This window comes from Watersipora subatra, chromosome 4 (assembly GCF_963576615.1).
Source record: "Watersipora subatra chromosome 4, tzWatSuba1.1, whole genome shotgun sequence".
In the NCBI taxonomy this organism is placed as follows: Eukaryota; Metazoa; Bryozoa; class Gymnolaemata; order Cheilostomatida; family Watersiporidae; genus Watersipora; species Watersipora subatra.
The window spans coordinates 26,164,283-26,184,446 of record NC_088711.1 but is presented as its reverse complement, the minus strand read 5'-3'; the positions used below and the strand labels follow the sequence as shown (position 1 = coordinate 26,184,446).

General features: G+C 34.7%; 2 protein-coding genes across 3 annotated transcripts in view; one reads left to right on the top strand and one right to left on the bottom strand.

Moving 5' to 3' along the window:
- LOC137394883 (probable ATP-dependent RNA helicase DDX27) overlaps positions 1-19,681 on the bottom strand; it is an 83,231-nt gene extending 63,550 nt beyond the window's left edge. The window contains exons 1-5 of the mRNA XM_068081657.1: positions 19,589-19,681; positions 19,276-19,473; positions 18,944-19,025; positions 14,410-14,459; positions 13,282-13,477 (exon numbers count right to left, since the gene is read on the bottom strand). Coding sequence (XP_067937758.1) covers positions 13,282-13,477; positions 14,410-14,459; positions 18,944-19,025; positions 19,276-19,473; positions 19,589-19,675 — 613 coding nt within the window. The 5' untranslated portion in view covers positions 19,676-19,681. The remainder of the gene's footprint in view (positions 1-13,281; positions 13,478-14,409; positions 14,460-18,943; positions 19,026-19,275; positions 19,474-19,588) is intronic.
- LOC137394888 (uncharacterized) lies at positions 4,233-10,689 on the top strand. Of its 2 annotated transcripts, XM_068081665.1 has the most exons (5): positions 4,233-4,362; positions 7,531-7,681; positions 8,305-8,412; positions 8,873-8,948; positions 10,516-10,689. In XM_068081665.1, exons 1-4 carry the CDS (start codon positions 4,258-4,260, stop codon positions 8,914-8,916), a joined length of 408 nt encoding a protein of 135 aa, XP_067937766.1. In that variant the 5' UTR covers positions 4,233-4,257; the 3' UTR covers positions 8,917-8,948; positions 10,516-10,689. The 2 variants fall into 2 exon arrangements, with proteins under 2 accessions (XP_067937766.1, XP_067937765.1); XM_068081664.1 differs by lacking the exon at positions 8,873-8,948.
- Positions 19,682-20,164: the final 483 nt, after the last annotated feature.

Below are 20,164 nucleotides of genomic sequence, written 5' to 3'. Positions count from 1 at the left end.
ATCTCAGACCATGTTTGTAATGACGAATTGGAAGGCATGCCCACTTGGTCGTCAACAAAGCCAGCCAACTCAGTTATCATATAACACTGTGTACCCTAATAATCGCAAAAGATAAAAAATTTGTTCTACAATTGCAATGGATAAGATTTAACCACCATTCACATATTCCAGTCATTCCTCTATGAATACATCACCTGCAAGCCCCTTGAAATATTCTCAAATTGCTCAGTAAAATCTGCTCAGTAAAATGGCCAAGTGTTGTTTTGTACTCGTATCTTCACTGGGCATTAAAGGTTGACTTGCAACAAAAGTCACATTACAGTTATTTGGTATCAAAAGATTCACCATGTCTTACTCTGTTGTGTTGTAGGTGCAAAGTATGTGGAAATGTGATTACAAGCTCTTAAAAGCTCAAAAATGAACAGTTAATCCCCGCCATCATGAAACCGCCGTAGAATGGAATCAATTATTTCTCAGACGTGCCCAATCCATTTGGTCATTGTTTGGACACGTGATGTTCTCACGTGAATTGAAAGGCCAATAAAAGGCTCAATATACAACTTCTCGTAGCATTAGTTTATGACAAACACTTCGGGTTTTACTGAAAAGCCCGTATCAAATATAGATGCTTGCTACTTTACAGTTTTCTAATTGTCTAATCGTAATCTGATCAAGTGACCCGTTCTTCCTGCATTACAGCGCGAATAATTTTTGCAGCATTTTTCTATCACAGGTGACCAACAAGCTCGTCATGTTTATCAGAGGATGATATGCAATCCTTCGAGCTAAGGTTAAAAAATTAAACGAATTTTCACAGCAAGGTCTTGAGATATCAGTGCTCAAAGTGACAGCATTACAATGATGATGAAATAGACGCGTAAGAACAATAGACATGGTTTTATTGAATGTGTGAATTATATTTGTGAAAATATTTCGACAAATGAGTTTGCATGAAAGCGTGAACAAAAGCCATTTTGCTCATCTACGTCCCATTTGAGCCGTTTTGGAAAGGGATACTAATCTATGGCAGTTTCGTGACGGCGTTGATTAACTGTTCATTTTTGAGCTTTTGAGAGCTTGTAATCATATTTCCACATATTTTGCACCTACAACACAGCAGAGTAAGACATGGTGAATCTTTTGATACCAAATAACTGTAATGTGAATTTTGTTGCAAGTTAACCTTTAAGATGTTCTAATGCTTGTATTGCAAATATTTGATGTTTAAATAAGGACGTCTACTAAGGCCTTGTTATATGTATTGTTACATGGTCACGCTTCATATTCATATTATCAGGATTGATTTTTACTCTTCTTAAGAGAGTTTGACATAAGAATTATAAATACTCTATAGTTTTAACTTCTTCATGCTTGATTTATGCCGAAACCAATTATAGATTCACCTCCTTAATTGCTGAGTATGCCAATCTTCACATACAGTGTATGAAAAAAGGTTGTTTCCATATTTTTAGTGTGCTGCAACGACCAGTTTTGAATTCTTGTAATGTTTAAAGATGTTTGATAAAAACAAATCAATAGTTCAACAAAATATGAAACTTAGTGGACCTTCAAGGTATTGCTGCTGTTGATTGACAGCGACAAGCCATAGACTTAAATTCTTTAGCAATGAATGAATAGTTGACAATAGGTTGAATTGAAAACGTACTTATAACGAAAATGTCCTTGTGTCATATGGATAGACTTTGTAGCAGTCACACCTAATTAAAGGCTGGTTCACACTGTATCGCTGTTAGTCAGCGTTTTCCTTTCGGCGTTAATCGTCGATTATGTGAAACGTGAACCGATGGCATAGACGAAGCATCGCGAACACGTCGGGAAAGTTTGCAGCTGTCAAACTTTCCCGATACTTTGCCGAGTATCAACGACCGCCTTTAAAATGTAAACCATTTTGGCGATTGTAATTCACGATCGCGAATAGCGGGATTTATTCATATCCGTTTATGATAGTCGCTGCGAGACTAGTTTTTGATTCCAGCACGCGAAAACAAAGAAGTTTCTTCACAAAAATTTAAAAAGATAAATGAAAACACTACGTCACGGAGTATTTCCTGATGCAAACACGGATGGTTTGTGATATCATCGACGATCACCGAAGTATTGCGGCATCAACACCAAAATACAGCGATATAGTGTGAACCAGCCTCAAGGACAACTGGCTTTTGAATATTTTCACATATCAAACAACTTCTGTCTCATTACGCAATCGCACTGCCATTCCATCTTCGGGTGAAAAATGCAGAGGGTTTATTTTATGATGCATAAGTTGTGTAGATCACATCTACTAGACATCATATACAAAATGCCATGGTATCATTTGTGAGCGAAATATTCCCGTCTCTACTGAGTGTACCATATTACAGGAAAAACCTTGCATTAAAACCATAAAGCAATTCAAAAATTTTAATGAGACTTAATGAAATGTGAATATGCAATTCAACTAATTTTAGTTCAGCACAAATATTGATCCAATCAATGAAGACCAGAGCTTGGATACCGTTGAGGTCATGTATCGACTAGAAAGACGTGCGGGGCACACAGCTGACTGGTCATGAACCATACGCTCATTCCTGCTAATGCGTCAATATGGCAAATAGTAAATAAAGCCTTAACAAGAAACCCACCAAACATGACAGCAAGCTATTGTCGATTTAATATCAAACGAATTAAAATACATCCGGGCAGTATTCAGATAGTCTCGCACCTGCGTATCACCAAAATACACAAGGACGCGTGCAAAAATATGGTTTATCGATACTACATCGAATCTGTATAACTTGTTAAGTAAACGAACACTGAGCACATGTCATACCAAATGTCGAGGTTTCAATCTTACATTTGCATTTATAAATAATTTAAACAAACTCATCGACGCGATCATTTTATATTGCGACCAGGCGGTTTAACGATGTAATGGCAATCATCGTTGCTATGTTTGTAGATTAAAGAAGGTGTGACATGAGAATTTTATAAACTTGACACTGTAATAGCTTATACGTATTTTGTTTTAGGTTGAAACCAATTTCAGATTCCCACCCCTCAATCCGTACCGATATGTGACAGTGTTCAGATGCTGCTGACCATGCAAGTTTACTGCTGCCTATGTAAGATGTCTGATGAACAAATTAAAGAGATTAGCTGTTTCCATACTCCAGAGCAGGTTGAATTAGTAATTCTGCAAGGTTTGTAAACATTTTAAAAGTTTTGACAAAAGCCGAACGTAAATTTACCTAGCATTCAATTTTCTAACTTTCGTGCCACTGCTAGAGCTATATGATATTTCTTGTTTTAGCATACAGCATAGCACAAAATACCATAGAAACATGTAAAATAACACTCGAAACTATTTTTGTAGTAAGATTTATTGCCGTAACACATACTATGCAAACTTAACCATAGTTTGACAAAACCTTTAATTTTTTCAGATGAAAGAACATAAGGTGGTTATGATGTGTTGCCGATAGCGTTAAGTTCGTTTAGTCAGTAGAGTAAATAGTCAGCCTACCTAAGTGCAACGATAATAGTCACATTTTTCATTGACCTGCACTACAACTAATATACAGTAACATTAGTTAACATGTAGCTAATAGTAACATGCAGCCAAGTATGTGATTGTGTGTCAAATGTGATTGTTCAATGTCTGGTGGATCTGAAGGCGCAGATGAGAAAATGCTACTGACCAATATTAGGGTAGAACAAAATGTTTGCCCGAGCGAGAGCACTATAGCATTGCGATGAGTGAGCCACCTTAGTGGCTCCATCTTTCTACAGGTTTGCGAGGGAAACAGAGAGTAAAAATGGCAGCAGCAGAGAATATCTCATTAACCTGAAGTAAATGTTAAAAAGGCATTTAACAAAAGGTCTGGTGACCTTCGGGAAATGCATGAACAGGAGCCAATTAAAATATGATGGATCGATTAAAAAAAGGAGTCATTGGAATGACTTATCAGCACAAGGCTGTATTGAGCCGATTAGCGCCTAATGGGCTGACGCTTGACCAAGGAACAATAGGTCTTAATACAGGATGCAGCACTTGTCTATAGCAATTGGTCAATGAACAACTTTCTATAAATACAAACACCGCTATTATAGAGTGATATGATACTACAAACTCGCTGCAGTTTCTCCATTTAATTATTCATACCCTACAGGTATTTTAAACGAGAGCGTAAGTTAGTTGTGAACAAAACAAGCACCTGTCAATAGATGGCGCGCGCGGATGGCGGTAAAACACCAGGGATGAGCACCATTTCTTTAGAGGAGAGAGCATGGGTGGAGCTAATAAAATCGAGTGAACACAAGGAAAAGATAAAAGAAGCGATGCTCATCAACCCGGCTGCTGTGGTAAGCTGTAAAGAAATAGCCTTACCTTCAGTTGTATTCCGGCACATCTTATTCCAATGAATAAGCTTTCCAAATCTGCATCTTCTTACTTTACCTATCTTAAATTTTACATCAACTATAGATTTCAAGACCTTTCATGGTGTGTGTCCTCGCTTTTTACATTAAAATTTAATGTTTGTTTCTATTTTATAGATGAAAATACATAAGATAAATTTGCAGTTCACTAAATTTTATGGATCAAAATGTTACTGCAACGTGTTCAGCGACAACAAACGTTCATAGATTTATCATTTCAGTCTGTGTGTTTATCATAACTCCGGTTGAGAGAGCAATAAACGTTTATGCGCATTAGAAAGCTTACTAAACGAAAGTACGTTGCCATGCAATATAAAACAACAAACAAAACATATAGACTAAAATATATTACTAGAAGGAGAGTAACATACAGTAGGAAACGACACCAAGAGAGCACGAATGGAACCATTATGGCCCTCGTAGACTTCCAGTGACATTCCTCGCCCATACAATGCTCTGTGAAAAAGGCAAAAATAGTAAAAACGACAAACTATCCACTTTTATCAAATCATGAAACAAAATATACCATAACGACTAGTTCTGAGGCTAATTACAAACAGCTTCATTTTGAGCCATGGACTTAAAGCAAAGTACAGATAGTAATGTCCCTGTCAGTATAGAGGCTCCACATTGGACTAACTCATGTTGCCTCATTTAATTACCAACTTTAGACAGAGCTCTAGCTAAAACCAACGAATGAAAGCTTGGTTAAGATCACCGAGAACTGAATGTGTTGAGGGAAAACTGTAAGGCTCTAACGCAGAAAATACATTGCATATTTGGATCAATCAACTTCTAAAATGTTGGCTACCATGTTAAAAAGAGTGTAACTTTGCATACAAGGTGGAATTTCACAAAACCTTCAATTTGCAGGAGCAGTCACTTCATCACTTAACCCTTTCGCTGCCAAAGACACATTTATGCATTTTTTTACGAGTCAAGTGCCGTAGACGCATTTTTGCGACTTTCCCAGCAATTGGGTTGTAACTTAATTTTATTATTCGTTGACAACATAACCCACAGTCTTTAGGACTTTTATGAAACTGACAGTGTTGTCCGGAGATTTATTTATAAAATTAGCCTAAAACAGCAAAGCAATTTTAAATTTTTGTTTGAGAATTTCCAACCTAAAAACGAACATTTTTTGTGTAAGTCTTGTTACATACTGCGCGAGTCAAAAAACAGGTAATTAGTTATTTTGTTGACATTATAGCTAATTCAGATTCAGATTTTCGTGATTATACAGATAATTAAAGTATCAGCAGTGACTCTGATAGTGGTGAAAGTAATAGTTTTGTAAGAGTAAGGAACATTGTGGAAGATCGTTTTAGCTTCACAGCGATCGTAGCTTCACATAGCTTTATCATCGTGCAAAGTATAAATACACTGAATTTTTTTGCATAGCAATGTTGGTTAAAATGTTGGCAAAATAAAATATGTAACAAAAATGTTCTAGATAGAGTTTTAAATTGAAAAAACATTGTATACATTTCATGAAGCAATATCGGGAATTTTCGGTAAAATGGCTGGCCCTAGGCCGATAGCCGAATTTGTACATGGTTGGCAGCGAAAGGGTTAAAACCTATATCTGCAACAAAAAAGGTAATTATAACGACTATTTTTGCGGTAATCATAACGGCTAATCAAATATTGCAAATCAAATATCAAAGACAACTTCTATTTACAGTTTAACTAGAAGTGGTCAAAACAGAAATGAATGAAAAGCTTTTTATTTTATTTCTTATCGTTGTATTATGTCATCAGATGTAGCCAATATGATGGCGAGGCAATATGATGACGAGGCAACATGATGACGAGGCAACATGATGACGAGGCAACATGATGACGAGGCAATATGATGGCGAGGCAATATGATGGCGAGGCAATATGATGGCGCGGCAATATGATGGCGCGGCAATATGATGGCGCGGCAATATGATGGCGAGACAATACACATTCAAACAAGTTGTAGCTATGCATGTGAAGATCATCCGGTTACAGCTAGCAATGAGCTATTCCCATGATGGACTTGGCTATGCAATAACTAGAATGAGTTAAAATGAGTCACAGTGTTAATTATATAATAAGGCTGTCATTGCAAATAATGCCTGGCTACGTGCTGCCGTGAGCCAACTTAACCAAGATTTACTTAGAAACCAATGGACTTGAATTTGAATGAATAGGTGAGAAAAATTTTGGCAGACAGTTTGTCGTTCAACATTTTAATTTAATGCTCCTTTAAGTTATAGTTTAAGTGTATATGTATAGTATATATACACCTATTAATATCAACATCATACATATATATATATACACCTATTAATATCAACATCATACATATATATATATAAATATATACATATTAATATCAACATCATACATATATATCTATATATATATATATATGGATATCAACGTCATAATATATATAGTAAAATAAAAGTATTAAAAAATTTAAATGTCATATATATGCGCACACACATATATATGTATATATATATATATGTATATATATATACATATGTGTGCGCACACAGACAGGCACACAGACACACACGCATACAAACTTTGAGATTTATATACACACACATATATATGTGTGTATATATAAATCTGTTATATAAATAAGTCATATGCAATAGTTATATACACATAAATATGACATAGGCCTATATATAAAATATGACACATATATAAAATATAGGCTTATGAAAAATACTTTTAAACTTGTTTCAAGAATGGATAATATTTAGGTACATGTAATAAGCTTATGTCAACGTCTTCTGGCAGCAGCAAACATCAACCCATATCGAATGTCATCGCATGTCGTTGAGTACTACATTTAGTCATTACTGATATTACTATCAAAGTTTATTTTCAGATAGCATTTCAAGGAATCCAATAAAACCCTTCGCTGAATCCATAAAAACATCAGAAGAGTAAATGTTCAAAGTATATATATTACTTCTTACAAAATGTCAGAGTAATGCAGAGGCATACAAACTATAAAAGTTATGAGAATGACATGTATTGTTAACAATTCGGTGTATGATTAAAGGTTTAAAAAACACTATTTGAATATCTTATTACCAGGAACGGCTGCTGCGAGAAGAGCACAGAGCAGAACAAACACACAACAAAAGAATGCTTAATATGTATAAAAGTTTCTCAACCGACTTCCGGCAATTTCGTGAAAGCATCAAAATGGAGCATCAGATGGACTCCTTACTGCATGATATGCTAGGTAAATCATAATTTCATAAATGCCCTTTTGGAGCAATAGAGATACTGTGTGCAGGTAACAGATTGAAAAGATACATATATACATAACACTAAGATGAAGGAAGCAAAGATACATTTTTAGATGAACAAAGTTTCATTTTTATCGATGGTCATACCAAAGTTGGCTGAAGTGAAGACCTTCAAAGCAAGACATGACTGACAGACTGGTAAAAAGCCATATGCTTTCCTGTTCGACTACCTTTCAGTGCTAATTGAAGAGTGAACTTACTAAACCTTTCAAATACTGTTATACGCAAAAGCAATTGGATGAAAAATATTGTTTTAGTTCCTATTCAGAGCGATAAATGAACTATTTTCTATCTCAAGAGCTAGGCTATTCACAGTCGTTTCACGGTCGTAAGTTTAATCTATTAAAAAACTTGGTTCAACTAAACCGAAATATCAATAATTATGCCCTTTGCTTTGTCAAACTGTTCAGCTGTTTCAGCCTACAACATTTTACCTCTTCATAAAAAATTGATTTCAGACAAATGAAGGGAATGAAACTGAATGCTTTTTTAAATTTTGTGCATTTATGAATGATTTATTTAGAATATCACAGACCAAAATGAACTACAATTTTAGAGCTAGAAATGACAGAAGATGTGGATACATACGAAATGTTAAATGAAGTGAGGAAGCAGCGATCATCAGCGAGCAACGGATCAACAGGAAACAAGCAAACTACAAAAGGTATGTAACCTACACTGCCTGATTTAGGCAATCACACCTTCAACCTATCTAAGGTTGGCCACATTTTTAAATAGATTTCTGTTTACTTTACAAATTGATTCAGTTTTTAAACTTTCATAGAGACAGTAACTATTTATCACTCAAGTGATGCAAGTCCATTACAGACTATAGTAGGAGTTGCTACCTCCCTCAAATTCCTTTATACCTGTAATGATATGACCAGCTCAAACCAAAATATAGATTCGAAATATTTGACCATTTATGGAAGAATGCTTCCTCTAGAAAGCAAGAATTAAACCAATAAAAAGGGGGCTTCTAGATTACCTACACAGCCACCTTTAAGGTACTCGTTGCAAAGCATAAAAAATATATCTATTAGTAGAGTGGATGCGCCATAAGCAATCAGTTATTCCTATGTATATTCATAAACTTAGAATTATCCTCTACATATCGTTTTTAGCGATCTGCTACCGACATGGTAATTACTCTATCAATACCTCGTGAGTGAATCCAATAAAACATTTTTAGCACACAAGGTAAGCGTTCAACATTAAAGAATTTATAGAGATCCAGGTCTATACCTTTTACAATGTATCAACACGAATGCGCTTATCCACTGTCGATGGACCCTACCTGATTCGATTATCATATACCCATGCATGCCTAATCCTGACAAAAGCCACCTTAATACTTCTGTAATCGTGAAAATAGTGTTATTTTAATCAGAACCCCTTGTGTGAACCCTAATCCACAACTGCCTACGGGTAAAAAATCTAAAAACAGCCCAATGCTTTGTCCGCAATTCTAAAGAAAAACTAATAAAACTATTATAGGATAAAACAAATGTTTTCATGCTATACAGCTAAAGATTCCGCATCCTTTTTTCATGCTATACAGCTAAAGATTCCGCATCCTTTTTTCATGCTATACAGCTAAAGATTCCGCATCCTTTTTTCATGCTATACAGCTAAAGATTCCGCATCCTTTTTTCATGCTATACAGCTAAAGATTCCGCATCCTTTTTTCATGCTATACAGCTAAAGATTCCGCATCCTTTTTTCATGCTATACAGCTAAAGATTCCGCATCCTTTTTTCATGCTATACAGCTAAAGATTCCGCATCCTTTTTTCATGCTATACAGCTAAAGATTCCGCATCCTTTTTTCATGCTATACAGCTAAAGATTCCGCATCCTTTTTTCATGCTATACAGCTAAAGATTCCGCATCCTAAATTAAGATTTACAACTATTGCAAAAGCAAAACATGAATAAAGATTTGCTTGCACTCACCATGCCAACAGGTGCTCATTCCCATTTTGGTGCATCAGCGCAATAGGTGCATAGTCGATATATACACCATGTTTCCAATGCGCGGATGATAAGTGTTTCGACAGACATACGCGCGTAGGGGTGCAGGAGCTTTATATGAATGACTAAAGTGTGAAAAATGTTTAAAATGGAATAGCTTGCATCGTATTTTCTTATGCATCGCAAGTGCTATTTATATCTTTCGCTAGCATGAAACATTTGGTAAATATTTTTGCTGTTTTTGTCTTGCGGATGAAAAAAACTTTCGGATTAACCACCTCATGGAAACACAGTGGTTAAACAACTTCAAGTACTACGGCTAATAATTAATGATTTGTTTACGGACTTCCTGGTCTTTTGGTAAGATGTCTACAATGCTCCAAAGTCTTAACCATTGGATGAAAGTACAAAGTGGTACGAGTCGATGCAGGTACTCAAAAAAGACAATAGTCCACATGTACATACTTAGGAGGTGAACTGGCGCTATTGTTACCAGATAAAAACACAAGATGACTCTAACCAGTAAAGATGCTCTAGCAATGAGCAATCTATGGTTTTTGCCAATTAGAAGAACAATCTAGATGAAAAAGATTTCACATGATGCAACAATATACAGCTCATAGCTCTGTCTACAGCCATCATGGGTCTCTGAGACACTTTTTTATGCATATTATTGTAAATTAAATCATCAAATCCAGCATGAATTATAAACACGCTCACCTAATAGAAACTACACTATGTTTGCTAAGAACACATTCAATGTTTACTTAATGACATGCTTATTGTATTTGACAGCGCGTCAGCAGACTAGCGCAGAAAGATTGAATCTCGGCATCCTCAGTTCCTCACAGAAACCAACTAAAACCAAACCATCATTACCAACAGAGCAACACCCGCTTGGTGTTCATGATGATCATTAAGACATTCATCATTCAGGCATTTCTATCCCTCAGCATCTGCAATTTTATCTCTTTCTGTGTGTAAATTTCATTCAAATATATAGTTTTTATATGTTTTATAACAAATGCTAGCTTCTACCATGAATAATATTTAAACTTTGTCAAATGGCGATAACAACTATCGCTCTAATCAGTTCTCAACCAAAAGCCTACAAGGTGTCCAACATATTGATGAAAAAATTGTAAACAACGTAGAGAAAAGGCTTTCATATAAAACGAAGTATAAAATGCCCTTATATTAATATATTATATTAATAATATTAATCAATCAAGCCCATACTACTTATTAAAATGATAGCACCTCAGAATATACAGCACAAAATGTTGCATCGCAGTTCATCACCAATTTAGCTGCTGGCATTGTTTAGAATGAGGGCTTCACAATACGAAAGGTTGTTCACACCCTGAAATAATGTTTCACCTCCCGGAGTTGAGAGGACTTCATGCCTCCATATAATCTAACATAAAGAGTTGTACACATATGCATTCTTATGTCAATGCTCTGTGTTAACCTCTGCATATCACTAGCTCTAATAAGAACACATTTATAAATGAGGTGTTGCATTTTTCAGTTCCCATTTGCAAATGTCACACACTTGTGCTATCTTGTCAGCTTTTTACAAAAGTTGCCTACTCATTAGTAGTTTAAAATTAATAGTGTGGACATAATAAAGGTAGTTAGGAATCAATGTCTGAGAAGACCATCCATGCTCATGTCTTAATTAGAAACATACTTATAAATCTATCAATCTCAGATTGTCAATGTATAGTGTGCCCTTGAGTTACGATGACCCTGTTATACGATTTTTCCGCCTTACGATGTGGAACACAACGTCTTTCTGCCCTTGCCATACAACATTTTTTCGTCATACGGTATCAACTAAAATTTTTCCTCGAAATTCAACTTTGGTTGTCGCTGTGCTAAATATGTCGGCAAAACAACGATGCTGATATGCTATTCGCCAAAATCCCTCCCACAAAGCATGAAAGAGATGCTCTCTCTCAGTTCAGTGTTATTTGTTATAGTGAAAACAAAACCGGAAACAGATAGGTAATAAAATTTTAGATGATGACAAAGTTGGTTCAGTAAAATACATACTTAAACTTAGCTCTAAGTATGTGTTTAGTACAAGCCAAACTCATTTAAGTTAAAATCAACGTTTATGTTATACATCTGTCCCAAAAGTAAGAAATCCCTACAGTACATACTGCACGTAGTATATTGTAATGTTACATTTTATTGCAGATCATAACCACTAAATACACTAAAGTTACTGTAGGTAATGATAGTTACTAATATTAACGTATTATTATGCTACTAATTTTTAATATGTACATACATGTATATAAAATTTTGATTTTCACCAGAAAGCACTTGCATTAGATAACTACTGTAGGTTTCTATACCGCTCTATACGGCATTTTCACTTTACGATGCCAACATTGGAACGAATTAAAATCGTATGGCGAGGATCCACTGTATGTAAATATTTATAGTGTCATACAGGTATATTATTCACACCTTTATTCTGGAAGCTGAAGCTATCAGATTGCAGCCATAGTAATACACGGAACTGTGAGTAGCCCCAAAAATAAATGGACAAAGAGGACCAACACAGTACACTGTTAACAACACTTGGACAAAACGTCATTTTTGGCATGAAAGCAAACTACAGTAGGCATGCCTACAAAGAAAATAATTCGCTCCGGGAATGTTAAAGTAATCCGTTCTAAGATCTTTCCAAACTCACCCCTTTGGTCATGCAAAAAATAAAACTTGACTCTTCTAATTTGTGAGCTGTACCGTTACTGCAGTATTATTGGTTTGCATTGACAACTTTTCTCCTTTTTCTGATCAATCTCACTGGTTTTATAGATCATTAACGCGGTAATTCTACCCTAAATTGATGGGGAGCACACATCTTCGACGTTCATTTACAATGATTTGCTCATTTTTTGAAACGGCAAATTGTACTCTGCAAAGTAAAACTAATAACAAATACTTTATACGCCTGCAACAAAACAACAAAATCTATTTACTATATAACGCAGCTCTACCTGTTCGTCGTATATCAGTATCCAGGGGTCAAGATTAGGATAAAAGAGAACTCAACGATACTCCAACTCGTGACATTCGGATTGGTGGACCGACGCTGTAATGCTTGCACCAATCAATCGTCTTTGTATTTATGAACACTGCGCAGCTACCGTATTCTGTGTTTTGTCGACACATCTGATGATCTATTGAACTAACTAGATTGTTGCAAAAGTTGTATATATATAATAGGTATAACGCTATACGAACGTCGTTTTTTTCCCGCAAGTGTGGCAAGATGAATTAATGTTCAAATCGAATTTGAGAACTCGCCCGACGTAGCACTTTATTGTATAACAAATTTTTACGCAGTAGAAAGCAAAAGCTTCAAATAAATTTATTACGTTATCTAGAATTTGTTATAAGAGGTACAATATATATGCATTATAGGAGCGTCTACTGTAATTTATCATACTACAAAAATCATGGTTGCACTTCATTATCAAGTCAAAAACTTCCCTCCTACAGTTGAATGCGGGAAAGACCACAAGCTATAGAATGTAATACCTGAGCCTGTAACGGCACATGCGCAGAGATCTCTTCCCTTCAGTGCGACAGGTATGCACGCAGACTGTATAGGGGTCGGCTGAACAAAATTCATGGTGCTTAGGGCCTTCACTAGCGGACGAGATAGATTCATGTCAGCAAATGTCATTTTCTCATCATATGTGTCGATCGACTCTTCAAATTTTTGTTTCTCAGGCTAAACATAATAAACTAAAATTAATTTTGATTATATAGTGAACTTGCAGTATTGATGCAAGCAGATAAAAATAATACTAGTGAACACCCAATTCCACATTGTAATAACAAAATCGTTCAATACATTAAGAACCAAAAATCAAAGGAGCTTGTCTCTTTGGGCTACAGTGGAGCTTTTTATGCATTTCTCTTGCATTCGCATGGTTTGCAGTTGTATTCGAGTTATACCATACAACATCAATGCATAAAAGGTTTTATTCACAGCAGCTCTTTTTCTAGCGGCTACCAACATGATAACTCTACTTGCTGAATATTTCACTTAACAACAAGCATTGACATCATCAATCAAGAATAAAATTGAATCTACAGCATTGACAAAAACTTGTCAAACCACTTGACTCATGCATTTCAAATTTTATGAATCCCAACAGTAGTATGATACAGTATGAGACATAGCACCTTTCACAGGACATGTTAGTATGAGACATAGCACCTGTCACAGAATATGTTAGTATGAGACATAGCACCTGTCACAGAATATGTTAGTATGAGACATAGCACCTATCATAGAACATGTTAGTATGAGACATAGCACCTGTCACAGAATATGTTAGTATGAGACATAGCACCTGTCACAGAATATGTTAGTATGAGACATAACACCTGTCACAGAACATGTTAGTATGAGACATAGCACTTGTCACAGGACATGTTAGTATGAGACATAGCACCTATCATAGAACATGTTAGTATGAGACATAGCACCTGTATGAACCCAGCATAGACCAAACACCCAGCATAGAACATGATGCCTGTCTTAATTTTTATGAATCTTATTATACTCATATAACATACCCTACTTGCAAATGCTTAAAAGATGTGTGAAACACAGGCTATACAATAATTGGTCTACCAGCTAATGAAACTACTTACCTCAGAGTTGACTGACTTTTTCTTTCTACTTTCTTTAGCCCTGACCCTGTCTAATTAAAATATATAGAATTGTATAGAATGCTGGGTACTTGGGCGCAACAAAACTTACAATGTACTTGCAAAATACCTGTTGTGCTTTGTATCAATCATCAGTTGGTAGAAAATGTCTTGTAATCTTACATGGCACAACAAAAATACCTGAAAAGATATTTGTTAAGACAACTTTACCCTCTTAAAAATGTCATAAATATATTGTTATTCCATCTTTACTATGTAAATTTCATTTAGATTTGCCTCCCTTAGCATGCCATAGGAAATGCAAGAGGCTGCAACTACCAATTTTTACAATTAAACCAACGATAACTCATATATACTGAATATATATATAAAAATCTCAAAGTTTCTCGTCTGTCATTACCTGTCTCTCCAACTAAATCTATTAGTCTTGGAATGAAAAGCGCGCTTCATGCCGGATTTGAACTCAAGAAGATTGCAACTGCAAGTTTCTAAATGCGCATGTAACCACAAGGCTACACAGCTCTTACAATTTCATCACTCTTACCAAATACCGTATACCCTTTTCCCGATTGCACATGCTAAATGACGTATCAATTGATACATTGTGCCTACGGGTCACGGCGCCCCTGTTATAAAATATTTTTCGCCGAACTATGAAACACGATGCTTTTTCGTCCTCACCATGCTATTGCAAATTTGTTTTCCGTCACACAATATCAACAAAAATTTCTCTCGAAATTCAAACTTGGCAATTGTTGTACTCAATACGACGAAATAACAATAATTTTGATATGCTATTCGCTGAAATACCTCCCACAACGCTGGAAAGAGATATACGTTGCTCACTATCCCAGTTCAGCATTATTCATTATGGTAAAAACGGATTCGCAAACAGATAAGCGATCAAATTTTAGTTACAAGTTTGAAGTTTAGTAAAATACAAACTACAACTTCCTTTATGTATATGTTTAGTAAGCTAAATTCATTTATGTTATATTCAGCATTTATGTTACAAGTCTGTCTCGAAGGTAAGAACTCCCCACGGTACGTACGTACTGCACGTAGCACATTGTAATATTATAATTTTTGGCAGATCATAACCACTGAATAAGCGAAAGTTATTATAGGTAACTTTAGTTATCAAGGTTAACATATTGTTGTTTTTCAATATTAATGATGATGATGATTTTCACCAGGAGGTATTTACATTAGATAGTTCCTATGGATTTCTATACCACTCTATACGATATTTTCGCCTTATGATGCCAACACTGAAACGAATTAAAATCATAATTGTATACCAAATAATTTTTCATTGTAATCGTAGCAAAACAGACTATATTTAGTCATTACTTGCTAATGATTTCACTTTTACATTTAAACACCTTCACAGTTTTATTTTTCCTCCGAATGATTTCAGCAAAACACTTCGTGATATGAAATATAGAAGTTGATTGTTTAAAATGTTTGAAAACCTTTACAGTTGTTTTATTTTTTCTTAATTCATTTGAAATGCTCAAAAGACAATATTTTTATGATATGAAGTTTAAAGGTTAGGATCGTAACTGTTGTATATGTTAAATAAAAACAAAATTTTTTCCAAAGACATTTTACTACCAAAGCAACGCCAAGCATCAAGCTAGTACTGTATATAGCACAGGACTGAAAAGGATTGCTCTCATAAACTATGAAATAGTTCTCATATCATATGTGAGGACGTAAAAGACACGCTTGTTTCAAAGGTTTGGACTCGTAAATTCAATCTGCACCATAGACAAATAGTGAGATCTCGCATGAGCTCCTGAAATAAAGTAACCCTGTTCATGATGCGCTCCTACCTAACCTATACTCCATGCATTATTATTAGTTTATAATTTGCACTGTCCATAGTAATATCATAACTATTACTATAAAAATAAAGCATGCTATAATCCAATAGGTCCCACGTCTTATTTATAAATGTCAGTTGATTGCGAGTTCTGCACTCTTGATACTATCTGGCAGTAAGACAACTATGGAATATAATCTATGCAATTACATCTATTATGAATCGCTTCAAAGCTGATTCCATTTACTATATACGCTGTTCATGATCATTGGGAACTGATATGGTGAGAATTGTTTAAATTTTGTAATAACATTTAAATACATTCAAATCCCCATTACCGTGATAGAAGATGGAAAAATACTGAGCTGAGTTGTTTATGACAGCACATTTCCGGTATTGTAAGTTTCGTCATCCAAGTGTATTCTTGATAACAGTTTTACAGCGCATTAAAAGTGCGTATAGCATTCCAACAGCGATAAACATTAAACATCCAAATAAAATGCGTGCTCTACAAAGCAAAGATAATTCGTTTTATCAAAGAAATACTCCAAAAACCTTTTTAGTTTTGAATATAAAATGGGGGAGGGTATGTCATATATGCCAGTACTATATGCCATCTGTTACTAAAACTAATAAAATACTTAGCGATGAAAAGCTTGGCAGAGTTTTGTAACTTTAGAAAGCAACTAAAGATAGAATGATAGGAAATGGCGAAACCAATCACAATTTGAAATGCTGCAGTCAAATCTCAGCTTTCGAAGCCAATCCGCTGCAATACTTGCTTCGTGTGTATTGGAGAAACCATCATATTTTGGAACAAATATACTTATAAACATGCGATGCATTTTGTTTAATTCATATCAGAGCTAAAAGCAATGATAAAAATACTTCAAGTAATTACATGCAGCATTTAAATTAATTATATAAAACTACGGAAAAAACTAAATTTTCAAAGCTATAATGCATGAAAAAACTAAATTTTCAAAGCTATATTGCATGTAAAAACTAAATTTTCAAAGCTATATTGCATGTAAAAACTAAATTTTCAAAGCTATATTGCATGTAAAAACTAAATTTTCAAAGCTATATTGCATGTAAAAACTAAATTTTCAAAGCTATATTGCATGTAAAAACTAAATTTTCAAAGCTATATTGCATGTAAAAACTAAATTTTCAAAGCTATATTGCATGTAAAAACTAAATTTTCAAAGCTATATTGCATGTAAAAACTAAATTTTCAAAGCTATATTGCATGTAAAAACTAAATTTTCAAAGCTATATTGCATGTAAAAACTAAATTTTCAAAGCTATATTGCATGTAAAAACTAAATTTTCAAAGCTATATTGCATGTAAAAACTAAATTAATAAAGTGATAGTCATTAAAAAGTGCCGTTATTGTTACATTAGCTAAGAGAGACGTGAATAAAGATGTAAATTCAGTAATGCGTAGCGTAATAGAGTGAGTGATGCAAATATGTGATCCAACTTACTATGACTCACACTAGATACATGTGTAGTTGAAATTAACTCAATTCATATATTTATAACTTTACACAGTAATTATTTTAACAACTTTTAAACTTTAACCTACAAAACTGCAATGTTCCAAAACTTTTTTAGATATTGTATTTTGGAAATTACTATGTATACAGTGACAAATATTTGCCCAAATTTTGCATCAAATGTACAAAGATTTATAAGTAGAGGTATGATTGTCTAGTCTAGGTCTAGTCTAGGTATTACTGACTGTATAACAGGAATACATCACATGATCAACAGTGAGTGAATATAGCGAGACACAAGACATAAAAATGGTGTGACTGTACAACAATATAAAAACTGACCAGTTAAAATGTTTAAAGGTTGACTTGCAACAAAATTCGCATTACAGTTATTTAGTATCAAAAGATTAACCATGTCTTACTATGCTGTGTTGTAGGTGCCAAATATGTGGAAATGTGATTACAAGCTACTAAAAGCTAAAAAGAAATATTTTCACAAACATACTTCACCCATTCAATAAAACCAGGTCTAATTCATCATCATTGTAATGCTGTCACTTAGAGCAATGATACCTCAAAACGCACTGCAAAAATTTGTTTAATTTTTTAACCTTACCTCGAAGGAGTGCATATCATTCTCTGATAAACATGATGAGCCTATTGGTCACCTGTGATAGTCAAAAAATGCTGCTATTTGGCAGGAAGTATGGATCCCATGATCAGATTACGACTAGATGATTAGACCAAGCTGAAACGATACTGTAAAGTAGCGGGCATCTATATTTGATAAGGGTTTTCCGGTAGAACCTGAAGTGTTTGTCAAACTAGTGCTACGAGACGTTTTATATCGAGCATTTTATTGGCCTTTACTTTCACATGATAACCACGTCAATTTGAGTATGTCATCGAAATAAAGCAATTCCAAACTACATCATTTTCGTGATGGCTGCAATTAACTGTTTGTTTTTGAGCTTGTAATCACATTTCCACATATTTGGCACCTACAACACAGCAGAATAAGACATGGTGAACCTTTTGACACCAAATAACTGTAATGTGAATTTTGTTGTAAGTAAACCTTTAATGAAAAGCCTGCTAAAAATCGAAACTGTCTGTCCACAATATTTTTACAAACATATACTTGATATATAGCTATAAGCGCACGCCACCGATGACTTTGCTCACCTGTTTTTGTCTCATCTAAATCCGAATCTTCTGAAATATTACCATCACCCACAGTGGTTTCTATTTCATCTACTTCATCTTCCTGTAGCAATGGAAAAAGATGCAAGTGCTGCTTGTAAAAAATTCGACAAACAGCCCGTTGTTTGTATAATTTTCCAATCCTCAAACTTTGTACATGTACAGCTACTAATGTCCATAATGATAATTAACGACAACGGTAAACAAAATATCAACATGATGACTTCCTGCACAAATTGCCTGTAAATGACCATATACATCTAGATGCTGATATTGATCAAGATCACTCTTGAAGTAAACAGCAAACTACCCACTTGGGTCTTTTTCTTCCGCTCAGATCTTGCTTTAAAAATCTTTTCATCGAGCGTGGAAGCAGGTTTCTTTTTCTTTTTCACGTACTTCAGAGGGTCATATGCGAAGCCCACATCAGCGAAATTGTCCTCAAATGTGAATTCCGAATTAAATTCTTTAGCACCAGACTTCTTCTGTTTCCTTTTGACTACAGCGACTGCCTGAACCAAATAACAATTATGAAATCTAATAACGCTTTGTTTTATGTCAAACTGATAAGTACAAGCATGAGACTGGAAATAAAGAGAAAACAATAAATATGTGATAACAACCTACATCATCATCACTTTCACTTGATTCATCAACGGGCACTTCCTCATCATCTGCTATAGTACCAATAAAATCAGTATTGACCATCACCATGGCTATCTACCTGAAAAAACGCAGAAATCTTTAAATATAAAGAGTTGACATTATGTTGCAGACTGAAAACAATTGGCTGCATAACGAAGTGTTACAGATGAAATGGAACAAATCAATAGAAATAATTACAGTAGATATAAAATCTCTAATACAATGCACCACCGTCAACATGCAATGACGTGTCACCATTTAAATACTCTTTATTTCTATTCATAATGGCTGAAGGCACTGAACGTTGTTAAAACAATATACATGGCTGTGCATGAACTAAGTTCGAAGTTTGGCTGCAAAGGTTTTGAAACAGCGTTTAGTGACGAAAATAGCATGAAAATGAGATGTATATGACATGCATTTTAAGCTGCAAAAAACACATAATAGCAAGCATATCTTATAAAAAGCCCTATTTACATTATCACATACTGTAAGTATAATGCCCCTGATAATGATCAAAGACAAATCGATGTGCGCCCAATGCGGGAGTTTTTTACT

Coding starts and splice junctions, on each gene's coding strand:
- LOC137394888 (XM_068081664.1), top strand. CDS start 4,258: ATGAGCACCATTTCTTTAGAGGAGAGAGCATGGGTGGAGCTAATAAAA. Junction 7,682..8,304: donor CTTACTGCATGATATGCTAG/GTAAATCATAAT, acceptor CTACAATTTTAG/AGCTAGAAATGACAGAAGAT. Junction 8,413..10,515: donor AAACAAGCAAACTACAAAAG/GTATGTAACCTA, acceptor TGTATTTGACAG/CGCGTCAGCAGACTAGCGCA.